Source organism: Macrobrachium nipponense, chromosome 6 (genome assembly GCF_015104395.2).
Source record: "Macrobrachium nipponense isolate FS-2020 chromosome 6, ASM1510439v2, whole genome shotgun sequence".
NCBI lineage: Eukaryota > Metazoa > Arthropoda > Malacostraca > Decapoda > Palaemonidae > Macrobrachium > Macrobrachium nipponense.
This window is the reverse complement of record NC_061108.1, coordinates 100,678,086-100,693,119: the sequence shown is the minus strand read 5'-3', so window position 1 is coordinate 100,693,119 and position 15,034 is coordinate 100,678,086. Positions and strand designations below refer to the sequence as shown.

General features: G+C 45.7%; 1 protein-coding gene across 5 annotated transcripts in view; it reads right to left on the bottom strand.

Moving 5' to 3' along the window:
- Positions 1-15,034, bottom strand: part of LOC135216729 (intraflagellar transport protein 70A-like) — a 351,887-nt gene that overhangs the window by 117,190 nt on the left and 219,663 nt on the right. For all 5 annotated transcript variants that reach the window (XM_064252195.1, XM_064252192.1, XM_064252191.1 and 2 more), the window contains one exon: positions 10,168-10,303. In XM_064252195.1, the coding sequence (XP_064108265.1) occupies positions 10,168-10,303 (136 nt within the window). The remainder of the gene's footprint in view (positions 1-10,167; positions 10,304-15,034) is intronic.

Genomic DNA, 15,034 nt, shown 5'->3' with positions numbered 1-15,034 from the left:
TCGTGTCGGCCTATGAAAGGATCCTTAACATCATTCTTTCTAGGCAAAATTAATCTAAAATTACCAGAGAAAAACAAAATAAGAAAATGTCAGTAAAACTGACTCGCTCACTCTATAAAAGAAGTGTCGGTATGAGAATAGGGGCGAGTGGGATCACTACCACGAGACATTCACCATTTAGACCTTCCAATCAAAATCCCCACTAGAGAGAGCTGATACTAACGGGTGATGCGGCCGCTACTACTACTACTAGGGACGCCACGGACAGCAGCGCCCCTAGCGGTCATCCTTAATTATTAGCAGTACGCGTTGTACGCATTTTTTCACTTGTGCTGTTTATCTTTGGATTTACCTCCTTATCTATCATGGAACGTGCTGCCATAGCATCGGCTAAGTTAAGTGCCTCATAAGTATTATTTTACCGTATTTTAGTCTTCCAGGGACCAGTATTTTCCTTCTAATAGGTCATATACGGTTTCCCGGTCGACTCGTGCGGCGCCATACCTGGCCTCATGTTAGAAATTCCCGGTCTTCATACTGGGACTCTTGTACTTATGGGCTTACTATATCACGTTCATCGTTTTTACATCGCCTTTTAGCTAGGTTAGCCCGTTTACCATTTCTCTTAGTTTGGTATTTAGGGCTATTCTGTGTTTCGGCCCAGCATCCCGGCTCTTGCTCTTCATCGGCTATCGCTGGCTCCGAGTAGTCTACTGTTCCTCGGAACAGTTTGCCTCCTCCTGGGCTTCTTTTTCTTTTACTAAAAGTGTCTTTTCCACCTTTTACGATGTAATTTTAGTTCTATTTAGGGTGTTAGGCTAGCCTAGGTGCATGTCCCATGTATTGGTACAGCCTGGTTCACGTGGCCCTCCCACGGTTGTGTTGCTATCGCGGCTTAGGCCACTTGCGGTCACGTGTTCCATCGCACCTTACCCTTCCCCTTCCCTCCCTACCAGGTATAGGGAGGGGTCTGGGGACCCTTGGTTTGCCATGACAACCTCAGTAGCCTTCTCCCTCCTTCTCTGAGGAGGCAGGGGTTCTTCCCAGCTGGGGTATAGGGCGACCACTTGTTTCGGGTACCGGGTCACCGAGCGGGTAGTTGTTGGGACGGGGAGGAGTAGGCCACCCCCCCCTCTCTCTCTCCCGCCGCGTTACGCCGGGAACCCCCCCCCCCATTGCTCAGTCCCACCTTTCCCCTACTATAACGAACGGAGCCTTTGGTTATAGTTCGTCTGGCTCCGCCAGCGGGCGGGGTGGTCACTACTAGTGGTCTATTGCCTGCCTACTATATCCTTACCTTTTTTTTTTTTTTTTTTTTTTTTTGTTTTTTTTTTTTTTTTTTTTTTTCCCCCGCTACCGGAGGAGAGCTTGCTTCTTACCCGGGCACTCTTCTAGTAGACGGGGAAAAGATTTATATTTATTTCGTTATATATAAGGATATACCCTAATTTTACGGTGAATTTTATTATTATATAACTGTGTGCATACCATCTCCGTCGTTTTCCGTCGTGGTTTCATCTCTCACCAACACACCTGGTTGGATTCTTTCTCTTGTCTCCGGCGTAGCCTTGGACAAACTCCAACCATCTTGTTACCACACGTATTATGTCGGGGCTCTGGTTTAATCTAACTTTCTCGCTCCGGCATGCAGCGGAGCAATTGTTAGGCTGTAAGTGTTCTCCTGATGCTTATGTATCTTTCCACTTACAGGCTACCAACTGTCAGGTCCTAGGGTGCAATGCGACTCTGTACGACCCCTGCGCCCACGATGAGTGCAGGACTCACGCCGCGTGTGCTACGACCCACAACGCCATGATCGTCTGGCACCCGGAAGCCTGCGCCATCTGTTATGACCTTGTCAGTCAGCTGGGGGGGAGGGGGTAAGTCGATTTTAGACTTCTTTATCGTATTACTAACAACACTTAGTCATAAGCTTGTTAAACCACGTCCCCGCCACTAGAAGCTTCATTTCGCCTTCTCTTTCAGGCTGCCGGCGTGAGGGAAGTCGCCCTAGCAACCCTGAAGGCTTGGGTGGGCGGCTCGGAAGAACGCCGCCAAGGGCCAGCCATACATCTGGATAAGAAGCTGGCCGTCCAGATCTTCCCCGGCGGCGGCATCAACAGGATACGTTGACCCTATCTCTGCAGCCCCTCTCATCGCCTCCCATCCAGCAAGAGGTGCAGCAGTCGTTCGGGGCCGTGGCCACGCAAGAGCCGGTCCCAGACGTCGCAACCTTGGACCTAAATATTGAGCCTATGGCGGTAGGTGCGGAGGATTTGTTGGTTGAGGTAGGTGTGTTGGGCGCCCAAGGTCTTTCCTGGGCGCTCCTGGATCTTCTCCTGTCCCTTCTACTGCTTCTTTCCAATCCAAGGCTTTACGGGATCTGAGATCCCTGCCCGCTCTCCCGCTCTCTCTGTACCCCCAAAGGTGAAGGGACAAAGAGAACAGAAGACCCTCCATAAGACGACTTCTAAAAAGTCGTCGTCGTCTTCTTCAGTTAAGAAGTCTTCGACTTCCTATGCTGACGCGGTGAAGGCTAAGCCGAGCTCTTCATACTCCAAGAGCTCTAGAAGCAAGGCTTCTAAGGAGAAGGCTCGCGCTCCTGCTGAGCCAATGCCTTCTCCGGCCTCCACCGCATCCACTCCGGCAACGCCGGTTGGAGTAGCGTGGACCGAGCACCTTTGATCCCACTGCCTTCTCAGCAGTGGTGATGCAACAGGTAGGAGAGGAGGGTAGGCTCGCAGGTCTCGCCCTCGGAAACCAAGTTCGAACAGATGTTTGCACAGCTGTCGAGCACCCTTAGTCAGTCAGGCCAGTCCATCCAAGATCTCTCTAACAGAGTTAGAGAGAATGAGGACCGAGTAGCTGGGCTTGCTCAGGCTCCTCATCCAGTCTCCCCAGTAGCAGGTGCTGGCATTCTCCAGCTACCTCCTTATGAGTCGCTACCAGCCTTCTCCATGGATAACCCAAGGACGGTATGATCTCTGTCCCGGAGTGTGGAACTCGAAGGATTGAGGACTTCGAGTTTTATCCTCCGGGATTGACTCAGCCTTTCATTGGATATGCTAGGCTGACCGTGGCGGCCCTCACTAGGGAGGATAAGATCTCCAGAGAGAACGTGCTTTATAGTAGAGAGCACGCTCAGCGGGAATGGGTTCACTGCCTTGAGGACTGGGAGTGTACCAACACTAAGCTCCAGGCTTTCAAGAGTCCTTTCACTATTTTTGCGACGGAGGAGGAGGCTTCTCTTCCGTTCGCTACCAAAATAGTGGAAGCGACTCTTCAGGCAGTCCTCAAGGATGAGCCCATGCCACAGCAGAGGGAAGCGGATTCTACTTCTCCGCTCTTCCAGCCTTCGGAAGAATTGTGGGAGAACTTGCCTGCCACATTCACGCTTGGTAAGCTCAAACCGGACTGTGCAATGGACCAGTTTGGCGAAAAGCTTCCAAGGCTACCTGATACATTGATCCAGGCAGAGTTCGACACCCGAACTAGGTTTGGAAGATCCCTCAACTCTCTAATTATCACTGAGATGGCTGCTCTATCGTATGGCACAGAACCTCTATTTAAGATTCTGGCCAAGTCTCAGCTTCAAACAGTTCAGACGGATGCTTTCGACTTCTTCCAAGCTAGGAGGAACTGCCGAAAGCACGTTCTGCAGGAATGCACTATTAAGCACGAACCTAATAGACTCCTGGCTTCCAGCATGTGGGGGGCGGACCTCTTCCCAGAGTCCGCTGTGAATGAGGTGCACCATGAGGCTGCTAGGCTCAACCAGAGCCTTAGAGCTAGGTGGGGTATCTCCTCTAAGCGGAAACAAGAAATCCCTCCCCCGCTGCTGGTAAGAAACTAAAGAAGTCTGGTAAAAGGTTCCAGCCTTACCAAAAACATCAGCAGCAACAGCAGTTCGTTCAGGCCGTCCCAGTTACCCAACAGGGACAACCTTCAACCTCAAAACAGACCCAACCCATCCTCCTGTTGTCTCCCCAGTCGCAACCCTCGACCTCCTACGCACTCTCGCCGGCCTTCAACCCTATGTATGAAGGTCAGGCTTACCCTCCCTCCCTTTAATAGGCAGTCGAGAGGTAGCAGAGCGAGAGGCACTTTTTCGCCAGCGTGGCACAGGAAGAGCGACAAGGGGTAGGCAGTTCAGAGGAGGGCGTGGGGTCAACCCCGCCCAACAACAGTTGAGGCTCCCCAGGGGGGTAGGATGGGGATGGCTGTTTCCTCTTCCGTCACAGGTGGGGGTTCAGCAATTGGGCACAGAGCATAGTGTCCAAGGGATTGGGTTGGAGTTGGATCAAAGATCCCCCTCCAATCAAATCCTTTTATCAGGAACCTTCAAAGGAATTGACAGATTATGCGAGCGAACTCCTTCAGAAAGGAGCTATTGCGAGAGTCAAGCATCTAAAATTTCAAGGTCGCTTATTCAGCGTGCCAAAGAAAGGCTCAACAAAAAGAAGGGTAATCTTAGACTTGTCAAAGCTAAACTCTTTCATTCGTTGCGACAAGTTCAAAATGCTTACCATCTCGCAGGTAAGGACCTTACTTCCTCGTGGAGCCGTCACATGCTCCATCGATCTTACAGACGCATACTATCATATCCCTATAGCCAGGCACTTCCGCCCATTCCTAGGCTTCAAACTAGGAAATCAGACGTTCTCATTCAAAGTGATGCCCTTCGGTCTGAATGTAGCCCCCAGGGTATTCACGAAAATAGCAGAAGTGGTGGTTCAACAATTGAGAACTCAGGGGATAATGGTAGCAGCATACCTCGACGATTGGTTGATCTGGGCACCAACAGTCGAGGAAGTCTCAAAGCCACGAAAAAGGTAGTTCAATTTCTGGAACATCTGGGGTTCCAGATAAACAAGACGAAATCCAGACTTACTCCAGAGTCTCGTTTTCAGTGGCTAGGAATCCAATGGGATTTGTCTTCCCACAATCTGTCAATTCCAGTGGTCAAACGGAAGAAATAGCCAAGTCTGTGAAACAATTCTCAAATGCAAACAAACATCAAGGAGAAGCCAGGAAAGAATCCTAGGTTCTCTTCAGTTTGCCTCGATGACAGACATCCTCCTGAAAGCAAGGCTGAAAGATATAAACCGAGTTTGGCGGTCGAGAGCAAACGCCAAATCTCGAGACAAGTTGTCAGTAATTCCACAGATCCTTCGCAATCAGCTCCGTCCATGGACAAAAGTGAAGAACCTGGCCAAACTAGTACCCCTTCAATATCCCCCCTTCCAGGTGTAACCATTCACACGGATGCCTGCCCGTGCTCTGGGTGGGGGGGATATTCTCAATTCAAACAAGTTCAGGGGACTTGGTCAGTTCAGTTCCGCCAGCTCCACATAAACGTCTTGGAGGCAATGGCAGTATTTCTTACCCTGAAAGAGATTCTTCATTCCCCCAAAAAAGTCTCATCTAAGACTAGTTTTGGACAGTGCAGTGGTAGTTCATTGCATCAACAGAGGAGGGTCCAAATCCAAACATGTGAACCATGTCATGATAGCCATCTTTGCACTAGCAGACAAACACAAATGGCATCTGTCCGCCACTCACCTGGCGGGGTAAGAAATGTGATAGCAGACGCTTTGTCCCGGTCGGTCCCTCTGGAATCAGAATGGTCCCTGGACGACAGGTCATTCCAGTGGATATGCCGGAGAGTCCCAGATCTCCAAGTAGATCTCTCGCTTCACAAGCAAACCACAAGCTCCCTTGCTATGTGGCCCCCAACCTGGACCCTCTGCTTATGCCACGGACGCCCTGTCGTTAGATTGGAATCAGTGGAGAAAAATTTATGTCTTTCCTCCGTGAATCTTCTCTTGAAAGTCTTGAGCAAGCTGAGGACTTTCAAGGGACTAGTAGCCCTCATTGCTCCAGACTGGCCCAAGAGCAACTGGTATCCTCTGCTTCGGAATTGGGTCTCGACCTCAACGGATTCCAATTAACCCAAGCTGTCACAATCAGTACAAATGAGGACTGTGTTGCTTCCTCAGGAATTCTTCAGACCCTAACTTTATGGACTTCATGAAGTTTGCGGCTAACAAAGATGCTAACATTGATCCACAAAACATCCTCTTCCTAGAATCAGATAAGAGAGAGTCAACTATTAGACAATATGACTCAGCTGTTAAAAAAAAATTAGCATCCTTCCTGAAAGAATCAAACACTACAACCATGACAGTTAACTTAGCTATATCCTTTTTCAGATCCTTGTTTGAAAAAGGTTTAGCAGCTAGCACTATTACTACTCATAAACATCGGCTTTGAAGAAGATCTTCCAGTTGGGTTTCCCAGATAGACCTAACTGAATCTTACTTTACGTCTATCCCTAAAGCCTGTGCTAGACTTACGACCTTCTCAAAGGCCTACTGCAGTCTCATGGTTCTTAAATGATGTCCTCAACTAGCATCAGATACTGACAACTCGTCTTGTACATTCATAATGCTTCTTAGGAAGACGTTATTCTTATTAAGCCTAGCTTCAGGAGCCAGAATTTCAGAACTGTCGGCTCTATCCAGAGATGCGGGTCATGTGGAATTCCTCCCCTCAGGAGAAGTTCTGCTTGCTCCGGATCGTAGCTTTTTGGCTAAAAATGAGGATCCTCTTGCAAGGTGGGCTCCTTGGAAAGTCATCCCACTTCCACAAGATCCTTCTCTCTGCCCAGTATCAACTTTAAGAGCCTTTCTATCTCGCACATCCTCAAGATCCTCAGGTTCTCTCTTCATGAGAGAAAAAGGTGGTACTTTATCAGTAAAAGGAATTAGACAACAGATCCTTTACTTCATTAAACAAGCCAACCCTGATTCATTTCCAAAAGCACATGACATCAGGGGAGTAGCCACCTCAATTAACTACTTTCAACATATGAACTTCGAGGATCTTAAAAAAAGTATACTGGATGGAAATCTCGACAAGTCTTTTAAACGTCACTACCTAAAGTCCTTGGAATCTTTAAAATTTTCTGCAGTAGCAGCGGGAAACATTGTTTCTCCTGATACTGCATAGTAGTCATAGTATAGATCCAGGTCTCCTTTCTACCTACCTCGTCCAACATGCCTCACCCTATCGCCATGCTACTCGGATACTCTAGCCTTAGCCGCTGAGATCATATTGGTGGATTGTCCCTTATTTTTTTGCTAGGGACATCCACACTATGTACTTATAATGTACTTCAGTGTACCTACCCTTATTTTTATGCTAGGGTAGGACACAATGTGTTTGTATATTATGTAAATACCTTATTTAAGTGAATCTATTTTGTTTAATTGCATTGCATTATTGTATATTACTATATTTAATATAAGATAATTGTAAGTACTTTATATTATTGGCTTTCTTTTTATGTCATTGTTTAGAATAAGTTAGCTTTAAGTACTTAGTTTGTATTCTGTAATATATCTGATTCACTTATATTATATCTCTCTTTTTTACAACTGATTTTCATTTGTCCTTTTTCCCATCTTGTCTGTTTCTCTGGTACTCTTTCATAGGCCGACACGAGCTGAGCCCAGAAAAAGGATTTTGACGTAGGAAAAATCTATTTCTGGGTGATTGGCTCGTGTCGCCCTATGAAACCCACCCTGTATTTGTTTGCCCTCCCTGCAGGACAAGATGTTCATAGATTAAGGATGACCGCTAGGGGCGCTGCTGTCCGTGGCGTCCCTAGTAGTAGTAGTAGCAGCCGCATCACCCGTTAGTATCAGCTCTCTCTAGTGGGGATTTTGATTGGAAGGTCTAAATGGTGAATGTCTCGTGGTAGTGATCCCACTCGCCCCTATTCTCATACCGACACTTCTTTTATAGAGTGAGCGAGTCAGTTTTACTGACATTTTCTTAATTTTGTTTTTCTCTGGTAATTTTAGATTAATTTTGCCTAGAAAGAATGATATTAAGGATCCTTTCATAGGGCGACACGAGCCAATCACCCAGAAATAGATTTTTCCTACGTCAAAATCCTTTATATATATATATATATATACAGTAATACTTTGGGTTACGAACCGATTAGTATACGAATTTTTTAACTTACGAAGTGACGACCTCATTCTGGAATACGAATTTCGCTTGGAATACGAATGCGCGAATTTCCATCATGGGGAGGCCGCCTGATTTGTTTACATCGGATGAGCGTGGGATCTGCGAACGCATTTTTTTCGGCCAAAACTTAACGCCTGCTTTGTTTACATCGGATGAGCGTGGGATCTGCGAACGCATTTTTTCGGCCAAAACTTAACGAGGGTCACGTGACTTCCTCCTACGCATCCCTTGACCCTTTTTAAACCATAACTCTTTCAATATCTCGCTGGCGGTAAGATTGAACGCATCTGTCCGTGATACGCTCTCAAATTTGCTTAGTGATTTGCGCACGTGTTGTGTTTCCGTAATAGTGCTTATACATTACTATTACCCAAATACTAAAGACAATGGCTCCCAAGATGACGAAGGCAAGCAGCAAGAAGGAAAGCATAAGAAAGAAGGAGATGATTACAGTCGAAATGGAGAAGGAAATTATCCAAATGCATGCATAAAGGCGAGTGCGTGAAAGACATTGCAGCATTCTTCAAGCGGTCGCAATCAACGATCTGCACTATTTGAAGAAAAAGGAAAGAAATTAAAGCCAGTAAAGCATCAAAAGGTGTCACAGTATTGACGAAACAACGGCCTTATATTCTCGACGATGTAGAAAATTTGCTCATAGAAAAATATTTTTTCAAAATTGTGAAAGACAACATAGTGTTGCGTAAGCGTAAAATTAGTGATCGTAGTGAACGGTGCTCTCTAGAGAAAGAACCAGAAAGTCTTCCAGAAGTGTTCACGGAGGGAGATTTCCCCCCCAAGCCCTAACCCTCTCCTCCTCACCCTTCCCCTCCTCCCGTCTCCGTCAAGCCAGCAGCCACACTCGCCAAAGGTAAAGTTCAGGTTTTACTGTGCATGCATATTAAATCTAGTGTTTATATTTAATTTCATTCTTCAATTTTATAATTTTATGTAATTCCTACACGAATTTTCAACCTTAGTGAACAAAAATAAATGGAAAAATATGGGAATTGAAATGGTTATTCATGGTCGGTGGAACGCATTATTTGCTTTTTATAACATTCTTATGGGAAAATCCATTTGGGTTACGAATTTTTTAGGTTATGAAGCAGGTTCTGGAACGGATTAAATTCGTAACCCAAGGTATTACTGTATATATATATATATATATATATATATATATATATATATATATATATAATATATATACACACACACATATATACCAATCACTGACTCCTCTTTTACTATATTTGCGGTACAGTCCCTCCACCAAAGAGCGTCAGTTTGATGATGACAGTTCCTGGGCCATCTATATAAATGCCAATCAGTCAGTCAGATTGTTCTCTGAAACATCTTAGTAGGTCCTTTATACAGACCTGCTATCCTTTTTGGAGGTATGGTAATTTTATGACTCTGGTTTTGGTAATTTGATGGTATCTCTAAATCCAAATGCTTATCAAGAAGAGGATGTCTAGTACAATGTAATATAAGCTGTTTCAGGGACTATGCACAAGAGATGAATACTTAAATATGCAATGAAAATAATTTTAAGATACAAATATCTGACTGAAAACTACAGCATTATCAAGTGCTAATGATAGGGAGCTACAAAACTAGGAAAATTATACCTATAATAGGCGCACAAAATATACAATTCCCATGCCCAATGTTCATTGCAGACATAAAAGTAAATACAGACAATCTAAAGGCAACAGTGATTGACAACTGAATGAAATGATGAATACAATGGTAAAGAAACAATGTTTGTCCCAGAACCATGGGCATGCCTCCAAGCTTAAAAGATAGCTTCTAGGACTGAAAGATGTTGTGTCTTCCACTAGAGGCTCCCTCACTCAGCTGCAACTAAGAAATATTTTGGAATTCAAAACTTGGTCAGGCCAGACATACCATTCACAAGGAATATTTTTGTGAAACAATGTCTTGGATTTTCCTCTCTATCACTGCAGAAAATGAGAACAAAAGTAGCAAACCAAAATACACCAGCATAAGAAGAAACAATACAAAAAACCCACTGTAAGTGTAGTGAGCAATAAAATATAACCAGATTTAATTCTAAATGCTGTATAATAAACTAAGTATTTTCCATGCCATATATCTTACCAATGTGTTTCAGAGCAGGTGCATACTGCTTAAGGCGATAGTGACATAATGCTATATTATAAGATAAATGAGGCTGGTGTCCTGCTACTTGCAATGCATTGCCAAATTTCTGACATGCCTCCTCATAACGGCCTTCCTGAAATACAAAAAACATACAATGAAAAAGTCTGGTTTTGTTTAGCTTCTTTGATGGTCAGTCCTGTTCTCTCTTATAATACTGTATTTTAGTTCTGTTCGGTATATATACAAAATACAGTTTTTTTTACTGCAAGTGGGTCTTGACTGAAGTTGTGCCTTCATTCCATACTTTTGCAAGGTCATTTCATTAGAAGAATGTGTAGCTTACAATGCTATTACAGTTTTTGATGGCACGGTCATATCTGCTAGTTTTTTCACTGTAGGAATTTGCGAAAATATGGTCTAATTTCTAGATATCTGAGGGGTGGTTTTGGTGACTTAATTTATTTTAAATAATTTAAGCAAAGCTAATTTTTCTATATTTCTGATGCTATTTTATTTTTTTTATTATATATATTATATTATTCTATTTTGGAGGGATAATTTTGTTGATGACTTACATTTTATTTCTGGGCCTAACCTGTGTCGCTCCATGAAATATTCCCATAGCACTCATTTCTAAGGTATAAATATTGCTAAATATACAAGAGAAAAAGCTACATTGGATTATACCAGAATAAATCTGGTTCGCTCACCCCTGTATAGGGTGTCGGTATAAAAACTGGGGCAAGTAAAACACTACCAGAGGTCTCCTGCCATTTATTATCTTCCTTTGTCAATTTCCCCCGTTCCAAAGAGGAGCCGTACCAAAGCCATCTACTACCCGCTACTGCTACAACTAGCGCCTCGATCGTCATTCCTTTTATAGCACTACTGTGTTTCACACATGTTTCGATTGGAAGTCTATTTTGGATTTATTCTGGAATTATTTGAGATGTCTGAACGTCAGGAATCTTCTGGATCTAAGTTAAGTACTGCAAGAGTCTATATAAGATAATTTTAGTAGCGATGTTGATCATAAAATTATATTTGGCTTTGTTTATATGTCGGGAACCTGCATGCACCGTTCCCGAGTCAGCCATTTCTTGCATCGCTACCCGCGACCTTATTTATGACGACTTTCAATTGGTCACCCATACTAATTGTAGTAGCGTGGATATTATAATTGCAGTTACTCCAAACTTACGTGTTTTTATAGATTCTGACGTTTTATGTATTATACATTTCTTGGCGTGAGAGCGGTTATAGCCTATCTAATCAGACCTTATTTGGCGGATGAGGGTCGTAGATTCTCCCTTCCCTTGGTTACCTACGAGGACTCCTCCTTCCGTACGGGACCAGGCCGGGATCTCATTTGCGGGTTTAAGCTTAGTTATTCCTGCGTTTTATCCTTGAGCCACCCTGGCCTACCGCTCCAGATCGTAATTAAAATTTACATGTTTGGAGGGTTAGGCTAGCTGCTCAGAGCCCCCTGGCCGACCTGACCAGATCATTCCGATTTTGCGAAGGTTAGGCTAGCCGCTCATTATTTCATTATATGCACCAATCCCCCTCATCCCTTTAACCCCTCTTGCGCCAGAGTGTTATATTGTGTTTTCTGGGCTCAGCTCGTGTCGCTGCGCGAAATATCCTTTAATCTATTATTTCTAGGGTAAATGTACTAACACATACCAGAGAATAAATAAAATAAAGAAAAAGGTCAGTATAACTGACTCGCTCACCCTCCAGGAGGGTGTCGGTATGAACACTAGGCGAGTGAGACCACTACCACGAGCCAAATGCCAATAGAAATCTCCCACTACAAAATCCCTCCAAGAGGGGAGCCGACCCACAGAGTGAGCAGCTCGTACTACTACTACTCCATCCCATGCTGCCGACTGCTGCGCCTCTGGTGGCCATCCTTTCAAGTTAGCGCACACGAGCGGTTGTGATATTTTTCTCTCTGTGTTTTTTGTGCCCTTTCATTGGATTTTCTATTATGGAGCGTGCAGCTATCGCAGCAGCTAAGTTAAGTACTAAGTATTTACGGTTAGTGGTTTTTTTTCCGCCCTGAGACAGTATTTGCCGTTTTTTAGGTATAAATACGACCTCGGGGTGTCGGAAAGCATTGGACAGCATGGTTCTGCCTCGTGATGGGTTTCGTTCTTGGTCTCCCATACCTAGAAACATCCCCATTATTTAATCTTCGGCCTCTTTTATGATTATCCGCCCGCTTTACTTAGGGTACGGTCCTCCTCATGTTGGTCATGCATGCATGTATTTTACCTTACGTAGGCTTCTTCTATCCAGACCCTAGTCCAGGTTCTTAGTATCGGCCTCTGACTAGCTTTGAGTGGTAGACTTGCCTTCGGGTTAGTCGTACACTCCTGGATTTTTTCTCCTGCTATATTGTTTTCTTTCTTTCATTTATTTATTTATATAACTGTATATTTTATTATTGTTAGGTTAGTTAGGCGTCTGGCTTAGCCTAGGTCCTGGCTCTTTGAGCCTATACTACCGCTCATCAGTTCGGTTGCTTCCCTATAGCCATCTCTCCTGATCAGTTGGTTCGGCCCAGTGGGCTTATTTGCCTCCGCTTTTCAGTTCAGTATGCTTCCCGATAGCATCCCTCCCTGATCAGTGGTTGTTCCTAGGCTTAGTTGTCGTATTTGGTCTTACCGCCTCGTGGTCACTTCGTGATCACGGGCCAGCCAGACGCCTGTCCAGTCATTCTTCCCCCCCCTCCCGCTCTTCCATAGAGTCGGGCGGGGGCGGGTCGGTCTGCCCCATGCTCGCTCCTCATACCCGAGCCTGCCTCCCTCTCTCCCCTCAGGCGGAGGGGCTAGGGAGTCGGGACAGACCAGACTGGTCTCGACCTCTCCGGCTTCTCGGTCCGGCGGTTTGGTACGGAGTGGGGGGTACTGGCCTTGCCCACCCTCCGCGCTACCTTGTCGCTCGGGCTAGCTTGAGCCTGTATGTCTTCTCGCTCTTTCCCATCTTACTAGGGCTCCTTCCTGATCGGAGTCCTGGTATTCCAGCGGAAAGTTTGTTAAGTCCACCCAGTAGGGGTGGACCGGAGCATACAGTGGGTCTCTACTAACCTTACCGTTTTGCTGAGTTACTACACTCCGCTACGCACTGGACTTAGTCCGGTTTGCTTGTGTGTTAGGTTTAAGTTATCTTTAAGAGTTTTCTTAAGAACTTAAACCATCGCCCTCCCTTACTATCTTACCGCGATTCTCTCCGGGGGGATTATAGCCCTATTCAGGGCGATGCAGGGAGGGGTTATGCACAAATTTTTTCCGAGCTCCGGCATGCATCGGAGCTCTTCTGTTCTTTAGACTGTAAGTGATGTTTTTTAAGATACTCATGTGTCTCCCCACTTACAGGCCACCAACTGTGAGCATCCGGGATGTTTCCGCCACACTTCAGGACCCTTGTGGACACGAAGTTTGCCGGTCCCATGCTCCATGCGCGACTCCGCTCGGGGACATCCAGGTCTGGTACCATGAGACGTGTACCATATGTTACGATCTGGTGAGCCAGCTTTTGGAAGGGGTAAGTTTTACATCTCCAGTAGCTGCTCCGCTTCTTTTTTAGCGCTTAAGTTTTCATCATATTAACTTAAGGCAATTAATTTAAGTTATACTTTAAGTTTTAGTTTTAAGTGATTCTTAAATCTAAACTACGCCCTCTCTTCCAGGCTCCGGCGGTAAGAGATACCGCACTGGCTACCCTGCGGGCCTGGGTCGGCGGTTTTGGGAAAAACGCCGCCAAGGGACAGCCCTACATCCTAGAGAAGCGGTTGGCATTACTAATCTTCCCCGGAGGCAAGACGACAGGATACGTCGACCCGATAGAAGCGGATCCGACTATCGCCTTCATCCAACAACAGCTGGCCACCTCATTAACTGATCAGGACCAGGATATCTCTACGGATGTCGCGACCCTAGATATTAATGTTGAACCTATGGTAGGTATAGACGACCTGTTGGATCGAGGTAGGTACGGTGGACACCCAAGGGTCACCCTTGGGCGTAAACTGTTTCTTTCTACTCTGCAACCTCTCCATCCTTCCAAAGGCTTTACGGGCGTGACGAAATATATTCTCCATCCTGGTGCTTCGGTTAGACCTAAGGTCAAGTCTAAGGTGATGACTTTGACTAAGAAGTCGTCGTCGTCTAAGAAAGACGACTTCGGCTTCATCCTCCCCCGTAAGTCCCTCCGGCTGGGAATCCGGAGCAATCCAGGTCTAAAAAACCCCAGCTTCTAGCTCCGGCTCTAAGTCCTCGAGGAGTAAAATCTCCAGAGAGAGATCTCGCACTCCGGCAGAATCACCAGTTCCGCTACCTTTGGTTCCGATTCAGAGCCTCCCCTCCACCTCCGCAGCAGCTCCGGCTTTGGACTCCAATGCTGGCCTGTTGCAACAGGTGGGGGACCTGGTTGGGTCCTTAAAGAGTAGCATGGAGCAAATGATCTCTCGTCTGTCGACAGGATTACTTCCCAGGACTCCATTATAGCCGGGCTGACAAGAGAAGCTCCTCTAGCCTCTCCTCCACTGTCCAACACGAGTGGATCCCAACTTCCTCCGTATGACTCACTACCTCAGTTCTCTATGAACAATCCGTGGAGAGTAGCGTCATACGCCCCCTTCCAGGACGGTCTCATCTCTATACCGGAATTTGGGACTCGAAGAATAGAGGACTTCGAGTTCTTCCCGGAAGACCCTCCAGCCCTCCGTTCATAGGCTACGCAAGGCTTACGCCGTCGGCTATGGTGCGGGACGATAAGGTACCTAAGGAGACAGTCCTCTACTCACGAGACCAAGCTCAGAGAGAATGGCTCAGGTGTTTAGAGGACATGGATTGTT